The sequence below is a fragment of the Narcine bancroftii genome, chromosome 3 (genome assembly GCF_036971445.1).
Source record: "Narcine bancroftii isolate sNarBan1 chromosome 3, sNarBan1.hap1, whole genome shotgun sequence".
Classification (NCBI taxonomy): Eukaryota; Metazoa; Chordata; class Chondrichthyes; order Torpediniformes; family Narcinidae; genus Narcine; species Narcine bancroftii.
This window is the reverse complement of record NC_091471.1, coordinates 145,047,302-145,064,405: the sequence shown is the minus strand read 5'-3', so window position 1 is coordinate 145,064,405 and position 17,104 is coordinate 145,047,302. Positions and strand designations below refer to the sequence as shown.

General features: G+C 38.5%; 1 protein-coding gene across 11 annotated transcripts in view; it reads right to left on the bottom strand.

Moving 5' to 3' along the window:
• The window catches only part of ugl (ureidoglycolate lyase), a 72,189-nt gene that overhangs the window by 54,418 nt on the left and 667 nt on the right, over window positions 1-17,104 (bottom strand). For 5 of the 11 annotated variants that reach the window (XM_069925352.1, XM_069925360.1, XM_069925351.1 and 2 more), the window contains exons 2-6: window positions 16,667-16,740; window positions 10,481-10,641; window positions 9,818-9,946; window positions 6,368-6,415; window positions 157-375 (exon numbers count right to left, since the gene is read on the bottom strand). In XM_069925352.1, coding sequence (XP_069781453.1) covers window positions 157-375; window positions 6,368-6,415; window positions 9,818-9,946; window positions 10,481-10,507 — 423 coding nt within the window. In that variant the 5' untranslated portion in view covers window positions 10,508-10,641; window positions 16,667-16,740. Of the gene's footprint in view, window positions 1-156; window positions 376-6,367; window positions 6,416-9,817; window positions 9,947-10,480; window positions 10,642-13,104; window positions 13,127-16,666; window positions 16,741-16,984; window positions 17,095-17,104 lie in introns of those variants that run through there. The other 6 variants (XM_069925350.1, XM_069925357.1, XM_069925355.1 and 3 more) reach the window with 5 other exon arrangements.

Sequence of the window (17,104 nt, the reverse complement as noted above, 5' to 3'; positions counted from 1 at the left end):
TTGTATATGTGTGCATGACAATAAACTCAATATCATCATTATCTTCTTGTTCACCCAAGTTCAAACATCAGCAACTTAAAAGATCAGATGTGTGTCCATTTACTCTTCTGCTTTCAAATCCTTTGAAGTAACTTATCTAATGGTAGAAGATCTTACCTGAATGCCCTGAGCAGTAGAACGCAAGGCCCTGGTGAAGTGTTCAGTGTTGGCTGGAGACACATCCCCAAGGTCTATGTGCCTGTTCTGCAATCTCTGTGGGACAGGCTGAACTTTCCAGGATTGATCTTCTCGGATATGTGAAGTATGGGGCAAGAAACCAGGGAGACCACCTTGGCGATTCAAATCCAGCTTTTTAACAATTCTCAGCTGTAATATCTGCAGAATGAAACATGCTTGAATAACGCAAATTACTGCATGCCATTTGATGGACTAACAAAGAAACAAAGAACTGATGGGAATGGAATGTTACTTCCAGACATGCATTTCAGGTGAGATGGGGCAAACTTTAAAGGGGATGTGCAAGGCAATTTTTTATTTTACACAGAAGTGCCTGGAATGGGCTACCAGAAGTAGTGGTGGAACCAGACAAAAAAGTAGCCTGAAAGAAGCTTCTGGATATTTAGGAAATGGAGGGATATGGATCATGTACAGGCATAAAAGATTTAGTTTAATTTGGATAGTGTTCAGAGCAGACATTGTGGGCTAAAGGACCTGTTACTGTGCTTTCCTGTTCTTTGCTCTAGATTCTGTGTGCTTTAGCTACTGGCTCTCAGTGATTTAATGGTGCCATCCATCCATGGAGTTTAGGCTTTGAGGAACAAATAAGGGAATAATGAGGGAGAGATTACTGTAGAATATATTGATCTATCTCTCATGACATTTCATATTCATCCCAGTTACACATCATTTGATTTATACTGCTTGAATTATTTTAAAGAAAGATTTTAAATGAATGCAACATCAAATTATAAATCAAACTGAAACATTAATAACAACACACGCATGAGCTTACATGGTAAATACCCTCTACCTCAACTGACTTAGCCCACAATGTTTCTGCCCCACACCTCTTCCTACTCAATCTCCCTCACTCCACAAACACATAGTGCAGCTGCTACCAGACTGATGAAATGCTGCTCCTTGTCACTGTCTGGGATGGATGACCATGATGAGCTCTCTCTGGAAGGACTGACTTCTGATAGAGTATCTCACCATGAAGGGATGGAGAAGTGATGAGGGAGAAAACTTGCTAACATCTTGAAGAAGCACAGTGCTCTCAAACTCCACAGGTCAATGGAATTCTTCCTGGGCTGAATAGCCAACTGTATCATCCCTCTGCCGAGGGGTTCTCAGGCCAGGCTTGATTTTTTAAAAAATATTTAAATGTTTGCATCATTACAGGGAAAAAAATGAATAAAACATTAATCAAATACCCATTGCCAATGATACAAAAAAACATCTGAGGGGAAAAAGGGAGAAAAATTTTACCCCCGTGTATAATACAACCCTCTTCCCCTCGCCTGCCCGAGTCGCACTGGCGTCTCTTTCATTTTTCCCCATCCCACCTCCCACTCAAAAGTAAGGAAAGAAAAGAAACACCTACCAATTAATATACAATAATATTAGCATAGATAATCATTAATTGCGATTAAAAATTACTAATTAAGAGGAGTGGATAAGATAGAAGAGGTGGACGGAAAATGATCAATAAAATCCATATATGGTTTCCAAATACCATAAAAATTTTCAACTTGTTTCCTTAAACTATACACAATTTTTTATAAAGATACAATTTCTCATTATACCATTGTGGTGGCCTGCAATTGTGGAGATCGGGCCGTCACATTGCGCGGCAGCAGATGCGGACAGAGATTGCTAAAGCAACTCCCAGGACAACGAACCAGCAGGGGTAGAAGCTGGGACAGCATCAAACCAACAGTCCTAAAATGGCACTAGGTCAAGCTGCCCAGCTAACTCAGCAGAACCAGTCTGGGGAAGAAGGGCATTCATATGCCCTATGGATGACTCAGTCAATCAGCAAAAACGGCAGGAACTTGAACAATATAAAAGCAGCCTTTCCAGCCCTAATAAATGAGTGAGGTTAACCTGCCACACAGTATGTATGTGTTTCTTTGTAGTGGTCAGCTACACCATCTACTTAATAACACTTCTCTATCATCTTTCCATGATATCGCTATACATTTCTTTGCAGTTGCTATTGTAATATTTAAAAAATTTTCTTGGTATTTGTCCAATTTTAATTTTATATCCTTTTCATAAATATCTCCAAGTAAAACTATTCTTGGATCCTTTGGTATCTTTATCTTCATAATTTGCCCTAATAATGAACTCAGTTAATTCCAAAACCTTTCCACTTTTCACAAGACCACACTGAATGAAAAAAAGTCCCTATTTCGAAAACACTTATTTGAATAATTAGGATTAACTCCATTTAACTGATGTGGAGTAGAATACAATTGATGAAGAAAGTTATATTGAACCATTTGATACCTAACATTTACTGTATTCATAACACTGTCATAATATAATTTTGTCCAAATCTCCTCCTAAATTTGTATATTTAAATCTTTATCCCATCAGATTTTTGATTTATACAAATCTTTTTTCTTTACAGTCTCTTGTAATTTGATAAACATAGTTATAAATTTCTTAACAACAAATGTATCTGTTATTATATCTTCAAATTGACTTTGTTTAGGGAGTCTCAAATCTGCTCCCAGTCTCTTTCAAATACATTTTTAATTGATAATATACAAAAATTGTATTATTATGTATATTGTACTTATCTTTTAATTGATCAAAAGCTAAGAAAAAAGATCCTAAGAAACAATATTTTATTCTCTGTAAATCTTTACTCTACCAATTATCAGATAAAGAATTATTCAAAGTAAAAGGGAAGAAGTTGATTTTGTTTTAACAACATTTTTTGTCAATGATAATTTTTAATTCCTCTCTCAATATGAATTCTATTCCATATGTTTAAAATATGTTTCAATACGGAAAAATCTTTAGTTCCTTCAAATGACTCATTATTCTATTTATACAAAATTAACTTCAGAATAGTTTCACCAATTTTATTCATTTCCATTTGAATCCAGGCTGGTTTTTCATCCCATTGATAACAGGAGGACAAAAACATCAATTCAGCTGCTTTAAAATAATTCTTAAAATTTAGTAGTCTTAGTCCACCCTGATCAAATTTCCACATTAATTTTTCTAAACCAATTCTTGACATCTTACCTTTCCAAAGAAATTCACGAATTATTTTATTCAAATTTTGAAAAAAATTCTGGTACTTGAATGGGCAATGATTGAAAAAAATATTGTATTCTTGGAAAAAAATTCATTTTAATACAATTCACTCATCCTAGTAATGTTATTGGTAAATCTTTCCATCTTTTCAAATCCTCTTCCAATGTTTTTAACAATGGCAAAAAATTTAAACAAATTACTTATATTTCTACTAATTTTAATTCCTAAGTACTTAATTGCTTCATTTTGCCATTTCCATTTGTAATCCATTTCCACCATAGGCATTACTTCACTTTTATCAACATTCACTTTATAACCCGATACTAACCCATACTCTATTAATCTCCCATTCAACCTATTTAAAGATATTTCTGGTCTCGTTAAACTTACTATAACATCATCAGCAAATAAACTAATTTTATGTTCTTTATTACCTTCTTCAAATCCTTTAATTTCATTATCAGTTCTAATTACTTCTGCCAATGGTTCAAAAGGGTGATAATGGACAACCTTGTCTAGAAGACCTTTCAAGCAAAAAGGGTTGAAAGGTTTGTTTATTCATAATTACTTTTGCTTTTGGTTGATCATACAATGCCTTTATCGAGTTTATAAAAGTATTTGGAATCTCAAAAGCATTAAGTGTCTCAAATAAAAAATCCCATTCCAATCAATCAAATGCTTCCTCTGCATCTAATGCTGCTGCTACCACAGGAATCTTCCTATTTTGTGCTATACTTACCAAACTTTAAAATTTTACTGTTGGCATTTGATAAATTCATGAAGAAATCTTGCATAAATTTGCCATCATCTACATTTGGTGCATATCCATTCATTAAGGTCCATTGTTCCAATATATCTGCTATTTTTCTATTTTTAATAAAACCAGTTAGATCTAAATTTATTAACTTCGGCAAAAATTCATCTAGCCTATTAGCTAATAATTTCAATATAATTTTATAGTCTGTATTCAATAATGATATAGTCTATTTGAAGAAGCCTGTAAACAATCTTTCTCTTTTTTGGAATGACAGGTACACAATCTTTTATCCGAACATCTAAAATCCAGAATTCTCCAAAAACTGGCATTTTTTTCCTGGTGCTGGTACAGCGGAGGGTGGGAGGGAGAGAGAGAGAGAGAGAGAGAGAGAGAGAGAGAGAGAGAGAGAGAGAGAGAGAGAGAGAGAGAGAGCTAGAGAGAGAGTGTATGAGAGAGAGAGAGAGATAGCAGCGTGACTAGGTTGGGTGGAGGGGGAAGAGATGGAAGCATGACTCGAGTGGGGGAGAGAGATGGCAACGTGACTTGGCTGGGTGGGAGGGAGGAGAGGGAGACGCCAGCACGACTCAGGTGGGCGGGGGGAGAGAGACGGCAGTGCAACTCGGGTGGGTGAGGGGGAGAGAGAAATGGCAGCACGACTCGGGTGGGCAGGGAGAGGAGAGTGAGACAGCAGCACAACTTGGGTGGGCGGGGGAGAGAGATGGCAGTGCGACTTGGGTGGGCGAGGGAGGAGAGAGATGCCAGCACAACTGGAAAGGGTGGGTATGGCAGCACAATTCGTATGGGCTTAAATCTGAGGACATTGGCTTTTGTTCTGAAATCCAGAAAAATCTGAAATTTGGAACATACTGTCCCCCAAGGGTGCCGGATAAAGGATTGTGTACCTGGAATGCTGTTTTATGTAGATCATAAACCTCTTTTATTTGACCTAATACTTCCATCTTTCTTTTTTCCTTGGCTTGGCTTCGCGGACGAAGATTTATGGAGGGGGTAAAAGTCCACGTCAGCTGCAGGCTCGTTTGTGGCTTCCATCAATACAGGTATTAATAGCTCCTTAAACTCTATAAAATTCTGGTGGGAAACCGTCACCTGGTGCCTTATTATTCTGTAGAGACATTAGAGTCTCAAACATCTTTTCCTGAAAAATTCTCACACAGTCTTATCTTTTCGTCCTCCTTTAACACCAGTAATTTAATTTGTCTCAAATATTTTATTTTATTATCACCTCTCTTAGACTCTGAATGGTAAAGTTTAGCATAAAAGGTCTTTTAAATTATCATTTATTTCCTGCATTTTATCTTATCTGTCCTGATAATTACTTTGTAGCAATTATTGTTCTAGAAATCTGTCCCATTTTTAATTGCCATGGCCTTTAAGGGCCCTTTCACCCAACTCGTAATATTTTTGTTGTGTTCTCATTATATCTCTTTCCACTATAAGTTTGCACAGCATTAAATTTTAATTTCTTCAACTCTAACAATTTTCTCTTATCCTCATCTTTATGTTCTTGAATTTCCTTCTCCAATTTCATTATTTCTTTATCTAATTGAGTTACTTCTTTCATATATTTTTTCTTTATTTTTGAAGTATAACATTATTTGACCTTTCAAATATGCCTTCATTGAATCTCATTATACAAACTTACTCGCAATTGAATCCTTATTAGTATCTAGAAAAAAATTTATCTGTTGCCTCATAAAATCACAAAATTCCGTTTTCTTCAACAAAGTAGTATTTAACCTCCATCCATGACCTACCTTTTGTTCTTCTTCCAATTAAATAGACAAAATTAAAGGTGAATGATCTGATAAAACCCGCGCTTGATATTCCACTCTTTGTACTCAGTAATGAAGTTGTGCAGAAATTAAAAACATATCTACCTGTGAATATGTTTAACAATCGAAAAGAATAATAAGAATAATCTCTTTCATTTGGGTGGATTTTTCTCCATATATCCATTATATCTATATCTTTCATCTAATCAGTTATAATTTTTACTAACTTATTTTTCATCATTCTATCTCCCGATCTATATAATTTAGGGTCTAAAGCAAATTTAAAATCCCCTCCCAATATAACTATTCTGTTGGCATTTGATAAATTCATGAAGAAATCTTGCATAAATTTGCCATCATCTAAATTTGGTGCATATACATTCATTAAGGTCCATTGTTCCAAATAAATCTGACAATTCACCATAACGTATCTCCCTGCTACATCTATATTAATATCCAATATTTTAACTGGTAAATTTTAATAAATTAATATTGCTGTTCTTCTAGCCTTAGAATTAAAAGATGATGCCATTACAGTTCCTACCCAATCTCTTTTTAATATTTGATGTTCTTTTTCCATCAAATGTGTTTCCTGTAAAAAAGCAATGTCCGTTTTAATTTTTTCATATAAACTAATATTTTTTCTGCTTTATTTGATTCTGAATCCCATTAATATTAATACTAATAAAATTCAATTTATCAGCCATCTAAACTCTATTAAAATCCAATAACCATCCAACTTTCCATCTCCACTCCTCCTACATCCAGAATACTAACTAAATATTTCATAATACAAAGAACAGAAACCCCTCCCCCCCCAGGTGTTCATTAACTGTGCGTCTTTATACCCCTAATCTATAGGAGTTGTGATTAAAAAACCACACCTGCCCACTAGATTCCACAGAGGCCAGGCTCATACACCCACCTAACTCCCCCAAAATTATACTATATCTTATGCCTCAAATCTACTAAACGTACAATGATCAATTCATTTCTATTTTACATAGATCTATTGGGTAAAAACTGTTCTCACTAAAATATTCTCTCTGCTCCTAAAACTTACCGTAAATATTCGTGTATAACCATATAACCACTTACAGCACAGAACAGGCCAGTTCGGCCCTACTAGTCCATGCCGTAACAAATCCCCACCCTCCTAGTCCCACTGACCAGCACCCGGTCCATACCCCTCTAGTCCCCTCCTATCCATGTAACGCTCCAGTCTTTCCTTAAATGTAACCAATGATCCCACCTCGACCATGTCTGCCGGAAGCTCATTCCACATCCCCACCACCCTCTGCGTAAAGAAATTTCCCCTCATGTTCCCCTTATAATTTTCCCCCTTCAATCTTAAGAGGGCCCAGTGACCATCATTTCAACAGCCTTATGAAGGGCCACACTGAGTCGTCAGACACAATGACTCCACCTGCATGTTGGACATTGGTGGCAGGGAGACCTTCAAGCTCACCCAGCTGAAATTGGCCCATTTGGACATTAACCGGCACAGAGATCAGCCACTAAAAGACAGTGTCCCTATCACTGGCTCTGGGTGGGGGGGGGAGGTAGGGGGTGGGGGGGGGGAGTCATGTAGTGGCCTGCGGCCCACTCCATGGGCTGACACAGCAAACAGTCATCAAACACAGTGATCGGGCAGACAGCATGCAGGATGAGACGCCCGCTCCCATAGGCCGCAGGTACAGCAGTTGAATCAGCCAATCACAGCCAGCGGATCGCAGGGGGTCCAATCCTGGCCTGCACATCTGGGACATGCCCCGGTGGTGACAAGGCTGGCTGCCTATGAAGTCAGTGTTGTTTACACTCCCTTGGTGTGCGGGTCTTTTTCCTACCTCAAACTATAACCGTAGTGACCCCACTACACTCTCTTCATTTATGGAATCATTACAATTTTCTACCCGAGCATTTTGGAATCATATGATTACAGCTGCTGTTGAATTGACCCATGCTTTTCATACCTTTATTAAGAACGCTCTCTTGAAGATCTCACGAAGGATCCTGGGAGAGGACTTGATATTTTTGCCAAGGCCTTTAATGTATATTGATACATGATAACATATTTCCTAAGGATGTCCAAGCATTATTCAATTTTTTATGTGGAGGAATGTGGAAAATGGGGTTAGTGGGAGATCATAAATGAAGAACATGGGAAGATGTGAACTAGGTTTTAATGGACTGGTGAGTAGAAATTCCTTTGTTCCTGAACTAGAGTTCTAATCCACCACTTATTTATTCCAATTCAGCCTGGATGCATATTTACATTTTATCCCAATTTAAAAATGCTGGCCAATGCCACTGTATATGTAAATCCATGGAATACAAATAATCAAAACTAGAACTGGCATAGCCATCAGTGCAAATTCACACCAAATGTCCTGCACTCAAAGGTCACTTTTATGAAGTGACAATGTTGCTAGGAGAGAGATGACCTAGTGAATTTCTTGCATAAGGGATCAAGACTCTCTAGTGAAAGAGAGTTAAACATACTTCCTCCACTCCTTTGGCAGAAGTTGGTGGATAGAGACTTCACAAGGTTTTCCTAGGATGCCATTGTCAGCATGCATACTGCCTACAAGCATATCAATCCTGACATGTGTTGGAACAGTACAGGAAACCACTTTCTGAACAAAGTCAGCAAAACAGATCTGTCGTCAAGACACCTACATTCCTCAGTTGTCTGCTGCCCTACTTCCATACAATTCACCAAATAAAATCAAAGGACAAATGTGTGGCCTTACAAGATAATCAGTTTTTGATCCCTTGTTCCAATTAATAATCCTTCTCAACCTATTTCACCTGAAGACAAAACTTATTATTGATGTGCCTGCAAGGGAGAATCATGAAGGACTTAAAAGGTAATAAATTCACAGCATTATAGATCTTAAAGATTATCATTTAAAAAAATCAGCTGAATATAATTATGCCAAGATACATCAAAAGCATGCATGCTGGATGCATCACAGCGTAGTACAGGAGTTGCTCTATTTCAGATCAGAAGCATTTACAGAAAGCAGTGAATGCTGCTCATAACATAACGCAAACCTCTCCTCTCTGTGGACTCCATCTACACCTCCCTCTGTCGAGGAAAGTCAGCCAACATACAGAAGGCCCCTTCACAGCTCGGACTCTTTTCCCACACCACAACAGTGATCTTGTGCTCCTCTTGCTTGATACAATAGATTTTTCTTTTCATTTTATATTCTGTTTACACGACTGTTTTAATGTTAGAGACAATCTGTTCGCAGAAGAACCCTTTTCACTATATTAGGAAGAATGTGATAAATGATCTGAAATAATGAAGAGTTGCAATAAATGGTTCATCTTTCAGACCAACCCTTTGTCCATGCCATGGATTGCTCGATACCAGATCCTAATCTAAACTCTTCCTTTCTGGTCCTTTAATACATTCATTTCTTGTCATTATGTTGAAGTGTTTTCACATTCTTGCAATGTACAGACAACAGGGTACATTCAAGTAAAGCTGTTGGTTGCTGCACTGCATTCCCGTTGAGTTAATCTGTTACCAAAAGCTAATAAGATTCATTACATACCAGTTAATATATAATTCCAAAAAAGTTCACTTTTCTATGTATAATTTTTAAACTATTGCACTCTTACATCACAATCTCCAAATTTAATGTATATGTGCTCAATTACTTGTGTCCTTCTAACATTACGGTAACAAAATAACGAGGCAGAAGATTTAAAGACAGTTAAATAAAGAATGAAACTTACTGTTCAGTGAAATAAAAGGACTAAGGATTGGAAGAGGCAAATGTCACCTTTCTGCATTGTTCTACAGAAATTAAAATATGTTTAATGTTACATACGGCTGTTTACGACAAAAGAGTTGAATCCTTACCAGTGGGGAAGTAAAGCTAAATTTGCCTCAAACAATCTAATGTGTGATGATTATTACTATTAGACAGAAAATTATTTGAATTCTCTTGTTACTCCCACGCTCCAAAAATAAACATACCTCTTCGATGTCTGCATCAAACATAGAAACCAATTCTGCCAGAAACTGGATTGCTTCTGGTGTCAAAAGGGTTTGGAATTCTACTTTCAGAGTTGCAGGAGGTGGCTCAAGTTCCACACTTGTAACAGGCTGAAAAATAACAAATTTAGTGCAAGAAACTTCCAGCAAACTCCACCTCAATGTTAAGCAAATTTTTACACAAGTAATTCTTTTCATTGTATGAGAATTCTTAAGTTGTCCTCTTTAAAACATGGTACAGCAGCATCAATAAAACATATTTCAAAACAGTATTCCACAATCCAGTAATTAGCATTTATAAATTGTCATAGCTTGTCATAATTAATGTAGCTGTATGTTAACTGTTGTAACTAAATTAATCTCAAGATAGAATGAAAATTCTGGTTTGAAACAGACTATTTTTGAAACTTGTCTTGAGTTAAAATATTTTACTATGTTTAGCAGTAAATAGTTTCCCCAAAAAGTTAACATTTACAGCTGATGATATAAAACTAAAGTTCAATGGGTACAGCACTCCTATTGCACAAGGTTTATAGAATAACAGCCTTACAAATTAGTGTCTTTTGCTGGTGTTAATTACCATTAGCCTGTAGCTCCACAATCCTTATAACTCCTTTAATTTGAATCAAATGAGTTCATACTTACAGTAATTGGTTGTACTGTTGTTGCCATATTTACTGCGGTTGAGTTTTGAAGTTGAGCGTTTACATTTGGCCTTTATATTTGACCTGCTGTACTCTAAGCTCAATGACCTTCAATCTTCATTCAATATATTACCACATATTTTGCAGCCAATTACAGCACAACTAGAAACCAAAATGAAGAACCTTATGAATTTAAATAGTTTTCTCACTTGCTAAGTAACAATTCCTCTATTAAGGTCCCTGTAATTTCTATTCTAGCTTCCCACAAGGCCTGAGGGAATGTTTTGTCAGGCCTGGGGATTTGAAGGAAGGATCTATGTATGCTTTAATTAAAATATAGCAAGTTTTAATTTTTATCCTATTTGCTACTGCCAAAAAAAATCCATTTATTTAGCCAGAGCATTCAATGTTATAGATACAGTTGTGCCCACAGATTACAGATTAATTTGATGAAGCTAATGTTAAATATTTTTATTGCACCATTGCCTGATGGGAGTGTGAGTACTATCAGATTGGAAGATGAATTGGACCAGGAATAGATTCAAGTTATAAACTTTCAAATTCCTTCCTGTCTTTAAATAACTTCATATTGATTTTAAAATTTAGTCCAATTTCCCTTATACATAATGTGCCAGTCATTTTTCATTACTCTTTATAGTTGCTCTAAATTTATTTTTCCTCTCAATATTTTCTAATATTCCATTTGACTTTCTCTTGGAATATTTGAGCTTGCATCCTATCAGACAAAACAATATAAATACATTCATGTAACTTCAGCTTTCACAACCCATCTTTCTTATGGGAAAATGAAATTGAAAATTGTTGGTGTTGGGAGGGAGAATTATACCCTTCTTCACAAATCACCGTGAGTCCAGCAAGCAGTTAGAAAGACAAACTGATTGTTGGCCTTTATTGCAAAATGATGTCAGTATATAAACATCTCACTGAAATTATATAGGCCCTTAATGACCCTGTCAGACAAGGAGAGGGAAATTCCCAAGGGCTTGTATAAATATATTAACAGCAAAAGGAGAGCAAGGGACAAAATTGGTCCTCTTGAAGACAAGATGGCCATCTATGCATGGAGACTAAAGATGGGGGAGATCTTAAATGGATTTTATGCATCTGTATTTACTCAGGAGACAGACACTGAGTCTGTAATGTGAGGCAAAACAACAATGAGGTCATGCACACTAAAGAGATTACAGAGGAGGTGGTGCCTACTGTCTTGAGGCAAATAAAGGTGGATAATTCCACAAAGCCTGACAAAATGTTTCCTCAGGCCTTGAGAGAAGCTTGCACGCAAATTGCAGGGACCCTAGCAGAGGTATTTAGAGGAACAAACACTACAGCACAGTACAGGTCCTATGTTGTGCTGACCTATATATTCCTATTTTTTTAAAAAAAGCTCTTCCTACCTCATAACCCTCTATATTTCTTTCATCCATGGGTCACTCTCAGTGTCTCCTTAATGCCCCTAATATTTCAGGCTCCACCACCACTCCTGGCAAGGCATTCCAGATACCCACAACTCTCTGTGAAAAAAACTTCCCTCCCTTTACTTTGTACAGATGTCCTCTCGTGTTTTGTTATTCATACCCTAGAAAAAAGGCTTTGGCTGTCTACCTTAACTATGCCTCTCAGAATATTGTAGGCCTCTATCAAGTCACCTCTCATCTTTCTTCACTCCAAAGAGAAAAGTTCTAGCTCTGCTAATCTTGCCTCATGAAATTTATTTTCCAATCTAGAAACATCCTGATAAATCTCTTCTGCACCCTTTCCATAGCTTCTACATCCTTCCGAAAATGAGGTGATCAGAACTGAACACAATATTCTAAGTGTAGTCTCACCAGAGATTTGTAGAGTTGCAATATGATCTCTTGATTCTTGAACTCAATCACCTGACTAATAAAGCCCAGCATCCCATAAGCCTTCTTAACTATACTATCAATCTGCGTGGCAACCTCTGCTTTTCTTCACCGTTAAGTATCCGACCATTAACCCTGTACTCAGCTTTCATTTGACCTTTCAAAATGTACCAACTTACCATTATCCAAATTGAACTCCATCTGCCACTTTTCCACCTAACTCTTCATCCTGTCTATATCCTTTTCTAACCTATGACAACCTTCAATGCTATGCCCAACTCCTCCAACTTTTGTACCATCCACAAACCTACTCACTCATCCTTCTGCTTCTTCACCTAGAGCAGGGGATCCAGAACAGATCCATGTGGAACTGCACTGATCACAGGTAGAACACTTTCCGTCCACTGCTACTCTCTTTTTCTACAGGCAAGCCAAATCCGAATCCACACAGCCAAGATTCCATGAATCCCATGCCTCATGACTTTTTGAATGAGTCTCTCATGGGGAACCTTGTCAAAAGTCTTACTAAAATCCATATACACCACATCTACCACCCGACCTTCATCAATTTCTTTTGTTACTATCTCAAAAAAATTCAATTAGGATAGTGAGGCATGGCCTTCCCCTCACAAAACCATGAGAAGACAGTACTTCTCCAAATGCTTTTAAATGCTGTCTTTAAGTATCCTCTCCAATAGTTTGCACACCACTGATGTAAGATTCAACGGTCTATAATTCTCAGGATTCTCCCTATTACCTTTTATCACTCTCTGGACTCCAGCCATTTTTTAAGCATTTATTATATATACTTTGGACACCAGTAAGAACCATCTGGTGGTTAGGTATGAAACCAGTACCAGAAAATGTAGACACGGAGTCTCTGTGCTTGTGGTAGTCCCTGAAAACAGCAACACAGAGTATATGCACTTGTTGGTAGTCCCTGAAAACAGGGGCACAAAGTCCAAAGGGTTAAACACATTTGCCATCTCCAATCCTCCAACACATTCCCTCTAGCCAAGGAGGATCCAGAATTCCTCACTAACACCCCAGCTAATTCATTCCTCCTGTCCTACAGGGACCTGGGGTATATCTTATCTGGCCCTGGGGACTTATCAATAAAAATGGCGGCACTGCTGGAGCTGCTGTAACAGCAGCACTGCCGTTGGTGCAGACCCGCAGGGAGCGAGCAGCGAAGATACAGCGCTCCCCCGGGGTCCAACCTCCCAGTCAACTGCCATCAGCTTGACACAGGCTTTGAATGGAGCCGACAAAAGTTTCATTTAAAATCCCGCGACTATGGAGTCTGTGTCCAAGATAGCAGTATCTATGATCGGCAGGAGCCACCAGAGGAGCAGTGGACTGGCACAGGGCCAGAAAATGGTGAGAGCATCCCCTGTCTTAAAAGAAGCAGAGGACTCACGGGATGCTGACCATGCCACGCATGCAGCGGGTTGTTGGCAACTCTAGGCAAGGAACCCATGGAGCCTGGGGGCTGCTCGAGACTGTTGTCAGGAGACTTGAGCCAGACTGTGGACTGCTGGAGACTGGCTCAAAACTGGCCGAACGGGTATTATGTATCAGAAGCAGAATACAAGGGGGTGCCAAAGGTGCTTGGCCGTCGGATCTGGAGCCCGGGTTGCAGATGATTTGGACTGGACCCTGTGTGTCTGTGGGAGGTGAATTTACAGATATCTGTGACTCTCTTTTGCTTCTCTTTCTCTTTCTGCCAATGGCAAATCTGTTTAACTTACAGCAGGCAAAAGCAATTTCATGTAATATGACATTGTTTTATTACAATGACAATAAATTGAAACTTGAATCTTAATAGTTTTAAGAAGATCCAGCATTTCCTCTTTCCTAATCTAAACATGGCCCAGGACATGTTTTTTTTAATTCTGACCACCTTGACCAAGGTCCTTTTCTCTGGTGAATACTGAAGCAAAATATTCATTTAGGACTCCTCAACCTCATGCTCACTCCTCCTTTATCCTTTATGGCCTACCTTCACTCTCATCATCATTTTGTTCTTCACATATGCATAGAACACCTTGAGATTCTCCTTAATCCTACTTGTCAAGGCCTTCTCATGCCCCCTTTCTTTTCCTTCCTGGCTATGATACAAATCTCATGAGCTCTTTCCTGTTTTTTGCTTCCTAAATCTAATGTATGCTTTCTTCCTCTTAACTAACTGCCTTACCTGTTTTGTCAACCACAGTTCCCTTTTCCTACCATCTTTTCCATCAATACATCAAACCTATACAGAGCCCTGCGCAAGTGGTCCCTAAACATCCTCCACATTATTTCTATTATTTCTCCCATGTACCTCTGTTCCCAATTTAATCTCTTTAGTTTCTGCCTCATCGCATCGTAATTAGCCTGTCCACAATTAAACCTTTTCCCATTTTAACCATATAACCATATAACAATTACAGCATGGAAACAGGCCAATTTGGCCCTTCTAGTCCACACTGATCCAAGTACCCTCCTCTAATCCCACCTACCAGCACTCTGCCCATATCTCTCCATCCCCCTCCCATCCATATACTTATCCAACTCTTTCTTAAATGACAACATTGACCCTGCCTCCACCACCTTACCCGGAAACCCATTCCACACAGTAACCACTCTCTGAGTAAAGAAGATCCCCCTCATGCTACTCCTAAACCTTTGCCTGTCAACTCACAACCCATGACCTCTTGTATTCATCTCTCCTACTCTCAATGGAAAAAGCCTTTCCACATCAACTCTATCCCTCTCATTATCTTAAACACCTCTATCAAATCCCCTCTCAGCCTTCTACGTTCTAAGGAATAAAGACCTAATTTGCTCACATCCCAATTTACCCCACATTACAAATCAAACGACAGCTTCCCAGGAAGAAAAGTCACTGTCAATCACAAACACTATTCGATAAAGACAACAGCATTGCCAAGGGCAGCAACAATACATGTCCATGTACATGCAGTCAACAGGTGAAAACACACCATGCAGAGCCATGAAGAACAGTTACCACTGACTTCCAGTGAATTGATCCAAACATATTAACCGTAAGCAGCTGGAACATTGGATGACAAGCCCAAATCCAAGTGGTCTCCCTCCCTGTCACTACAGATACTCACAGAAATTGGAGTCTGGGACAATTTTGACTCCTCCTATTCCTGTCCATAGCTACGCTAAAGCTCAGCAAGTTGTGGTCACTATCACCCCTCCCCCACTGAGAGGTCTGCCACCTGACCAGATTTAGTGGGCAACTTTCAATTTGTTATTGGCCAGGTACTGTGGCCTGTGGTTTTCTTGGGAAACTATTGGTGCTCAACCAATAATTATGCCCTGGAGCTGTGTGGTCAGATGACAAATGTTTACTAGTAGTGCTAATGGAATTGAATTTATCTAATCAGTAAATCTCAACCTTTTTCTTTCCACTCACATACCACTTTAAATAATTCCTGTGCCATAAGTGCTCTGTGATTAGTAAAGGATGGCTTAAGGTGCTATGTGAGTGGGAAGGGAAGGTTGAGAATCACTGTTCTAGACCCAATAATTACTGAAATATTTTGCTTGAGAAAAATTGTCATTGGCCCGTTTCCTATGAAACCATGCACATAACGAGTCAATTAGGTACGATTAAAACAATGGTTTTCAACCTTTTTCTTTCCACCCACATACCACGTTACTAATCAGAGCACCGATGGCATAGGGAATCAAGTGGTATGTGAGTGGAAAGAAAAAGGTTGAGAACCACTGTTTTGGAGGAAAGCTAATGTTGTCCCATTGTTTAAGGAAGGCTCTTAGAATAATCATAGACCAGTGAGCCTGACATCAGTAGGATCGTAAGATACGGGAAGAGATTATATAAGAGGAGTACTTGGATAAAAGGGATATCAGCATGGCTTTGTGTGTGGTAGGTTGTGTTTAATCAATCTCATAGAGTTTTTTGAAGCAGTTACCAGGAAAGTTGATGAAAAGCTGTGCATGTTGCTGGCATGGAGTTGGGATGTTGATTTGATTTTTTTTTTCAGATTTATTGTCAGAGTATACACATGACATCATATACAACCATGAATTTCTTTTTCCTGTGGGCAAGGCAGAATTACCACTTTTATTGATAATGGAACCAAAAAAACGTACACAAAAGTACACGTGTCAACATGTTTTTAAAATGTAAGCCAACTGATTCCAATACAGAGATTTTTTTTTAAAGTAAAGTGGTAAGAGTCTTTAAAAGAGTCCCTGATTGAGTTTGTTGTCGAGGAGTCTGATGGTGGAGGGGGTAGCAACTATTCCTGAACTTGGTGGTGTGAATCTTGTGGTACTTGTACCTCTTTCTTGATGGTAGCAGTGTTAACAGTGTGTGTGCTGGGTGGTGTGGATCCTTGATGATTGCTGCTGTTCTCTGAAACAAAAGTAGAAAATATTTGACAGAACTGAGAGTTAGGAGGGATGGATAGAACAAAGAGAATAACTCTGATAAGGTGAAATGACCCCTGTATGCACATTCGAGTTCAATACGTCCATCTAAAACAGCATTTTTATAACCGACGACACTTCAAAAACATTTCACTGGTTGGAAGCGCTTCAGGACCACCCGGCTTAACTATATGCACATGGCAACAGCTTGAGAGATTTGCAACATGTACCGCGACAGAAGTCATCCATTCTCTCTCCAGCAGAGGGGGAGCCCCGGGCTCCTCGCTTCCCATCAATTCCCAGGTAACCCAACTTCTACAAAAGGCAAACACCCACGCAAGAAAATACTC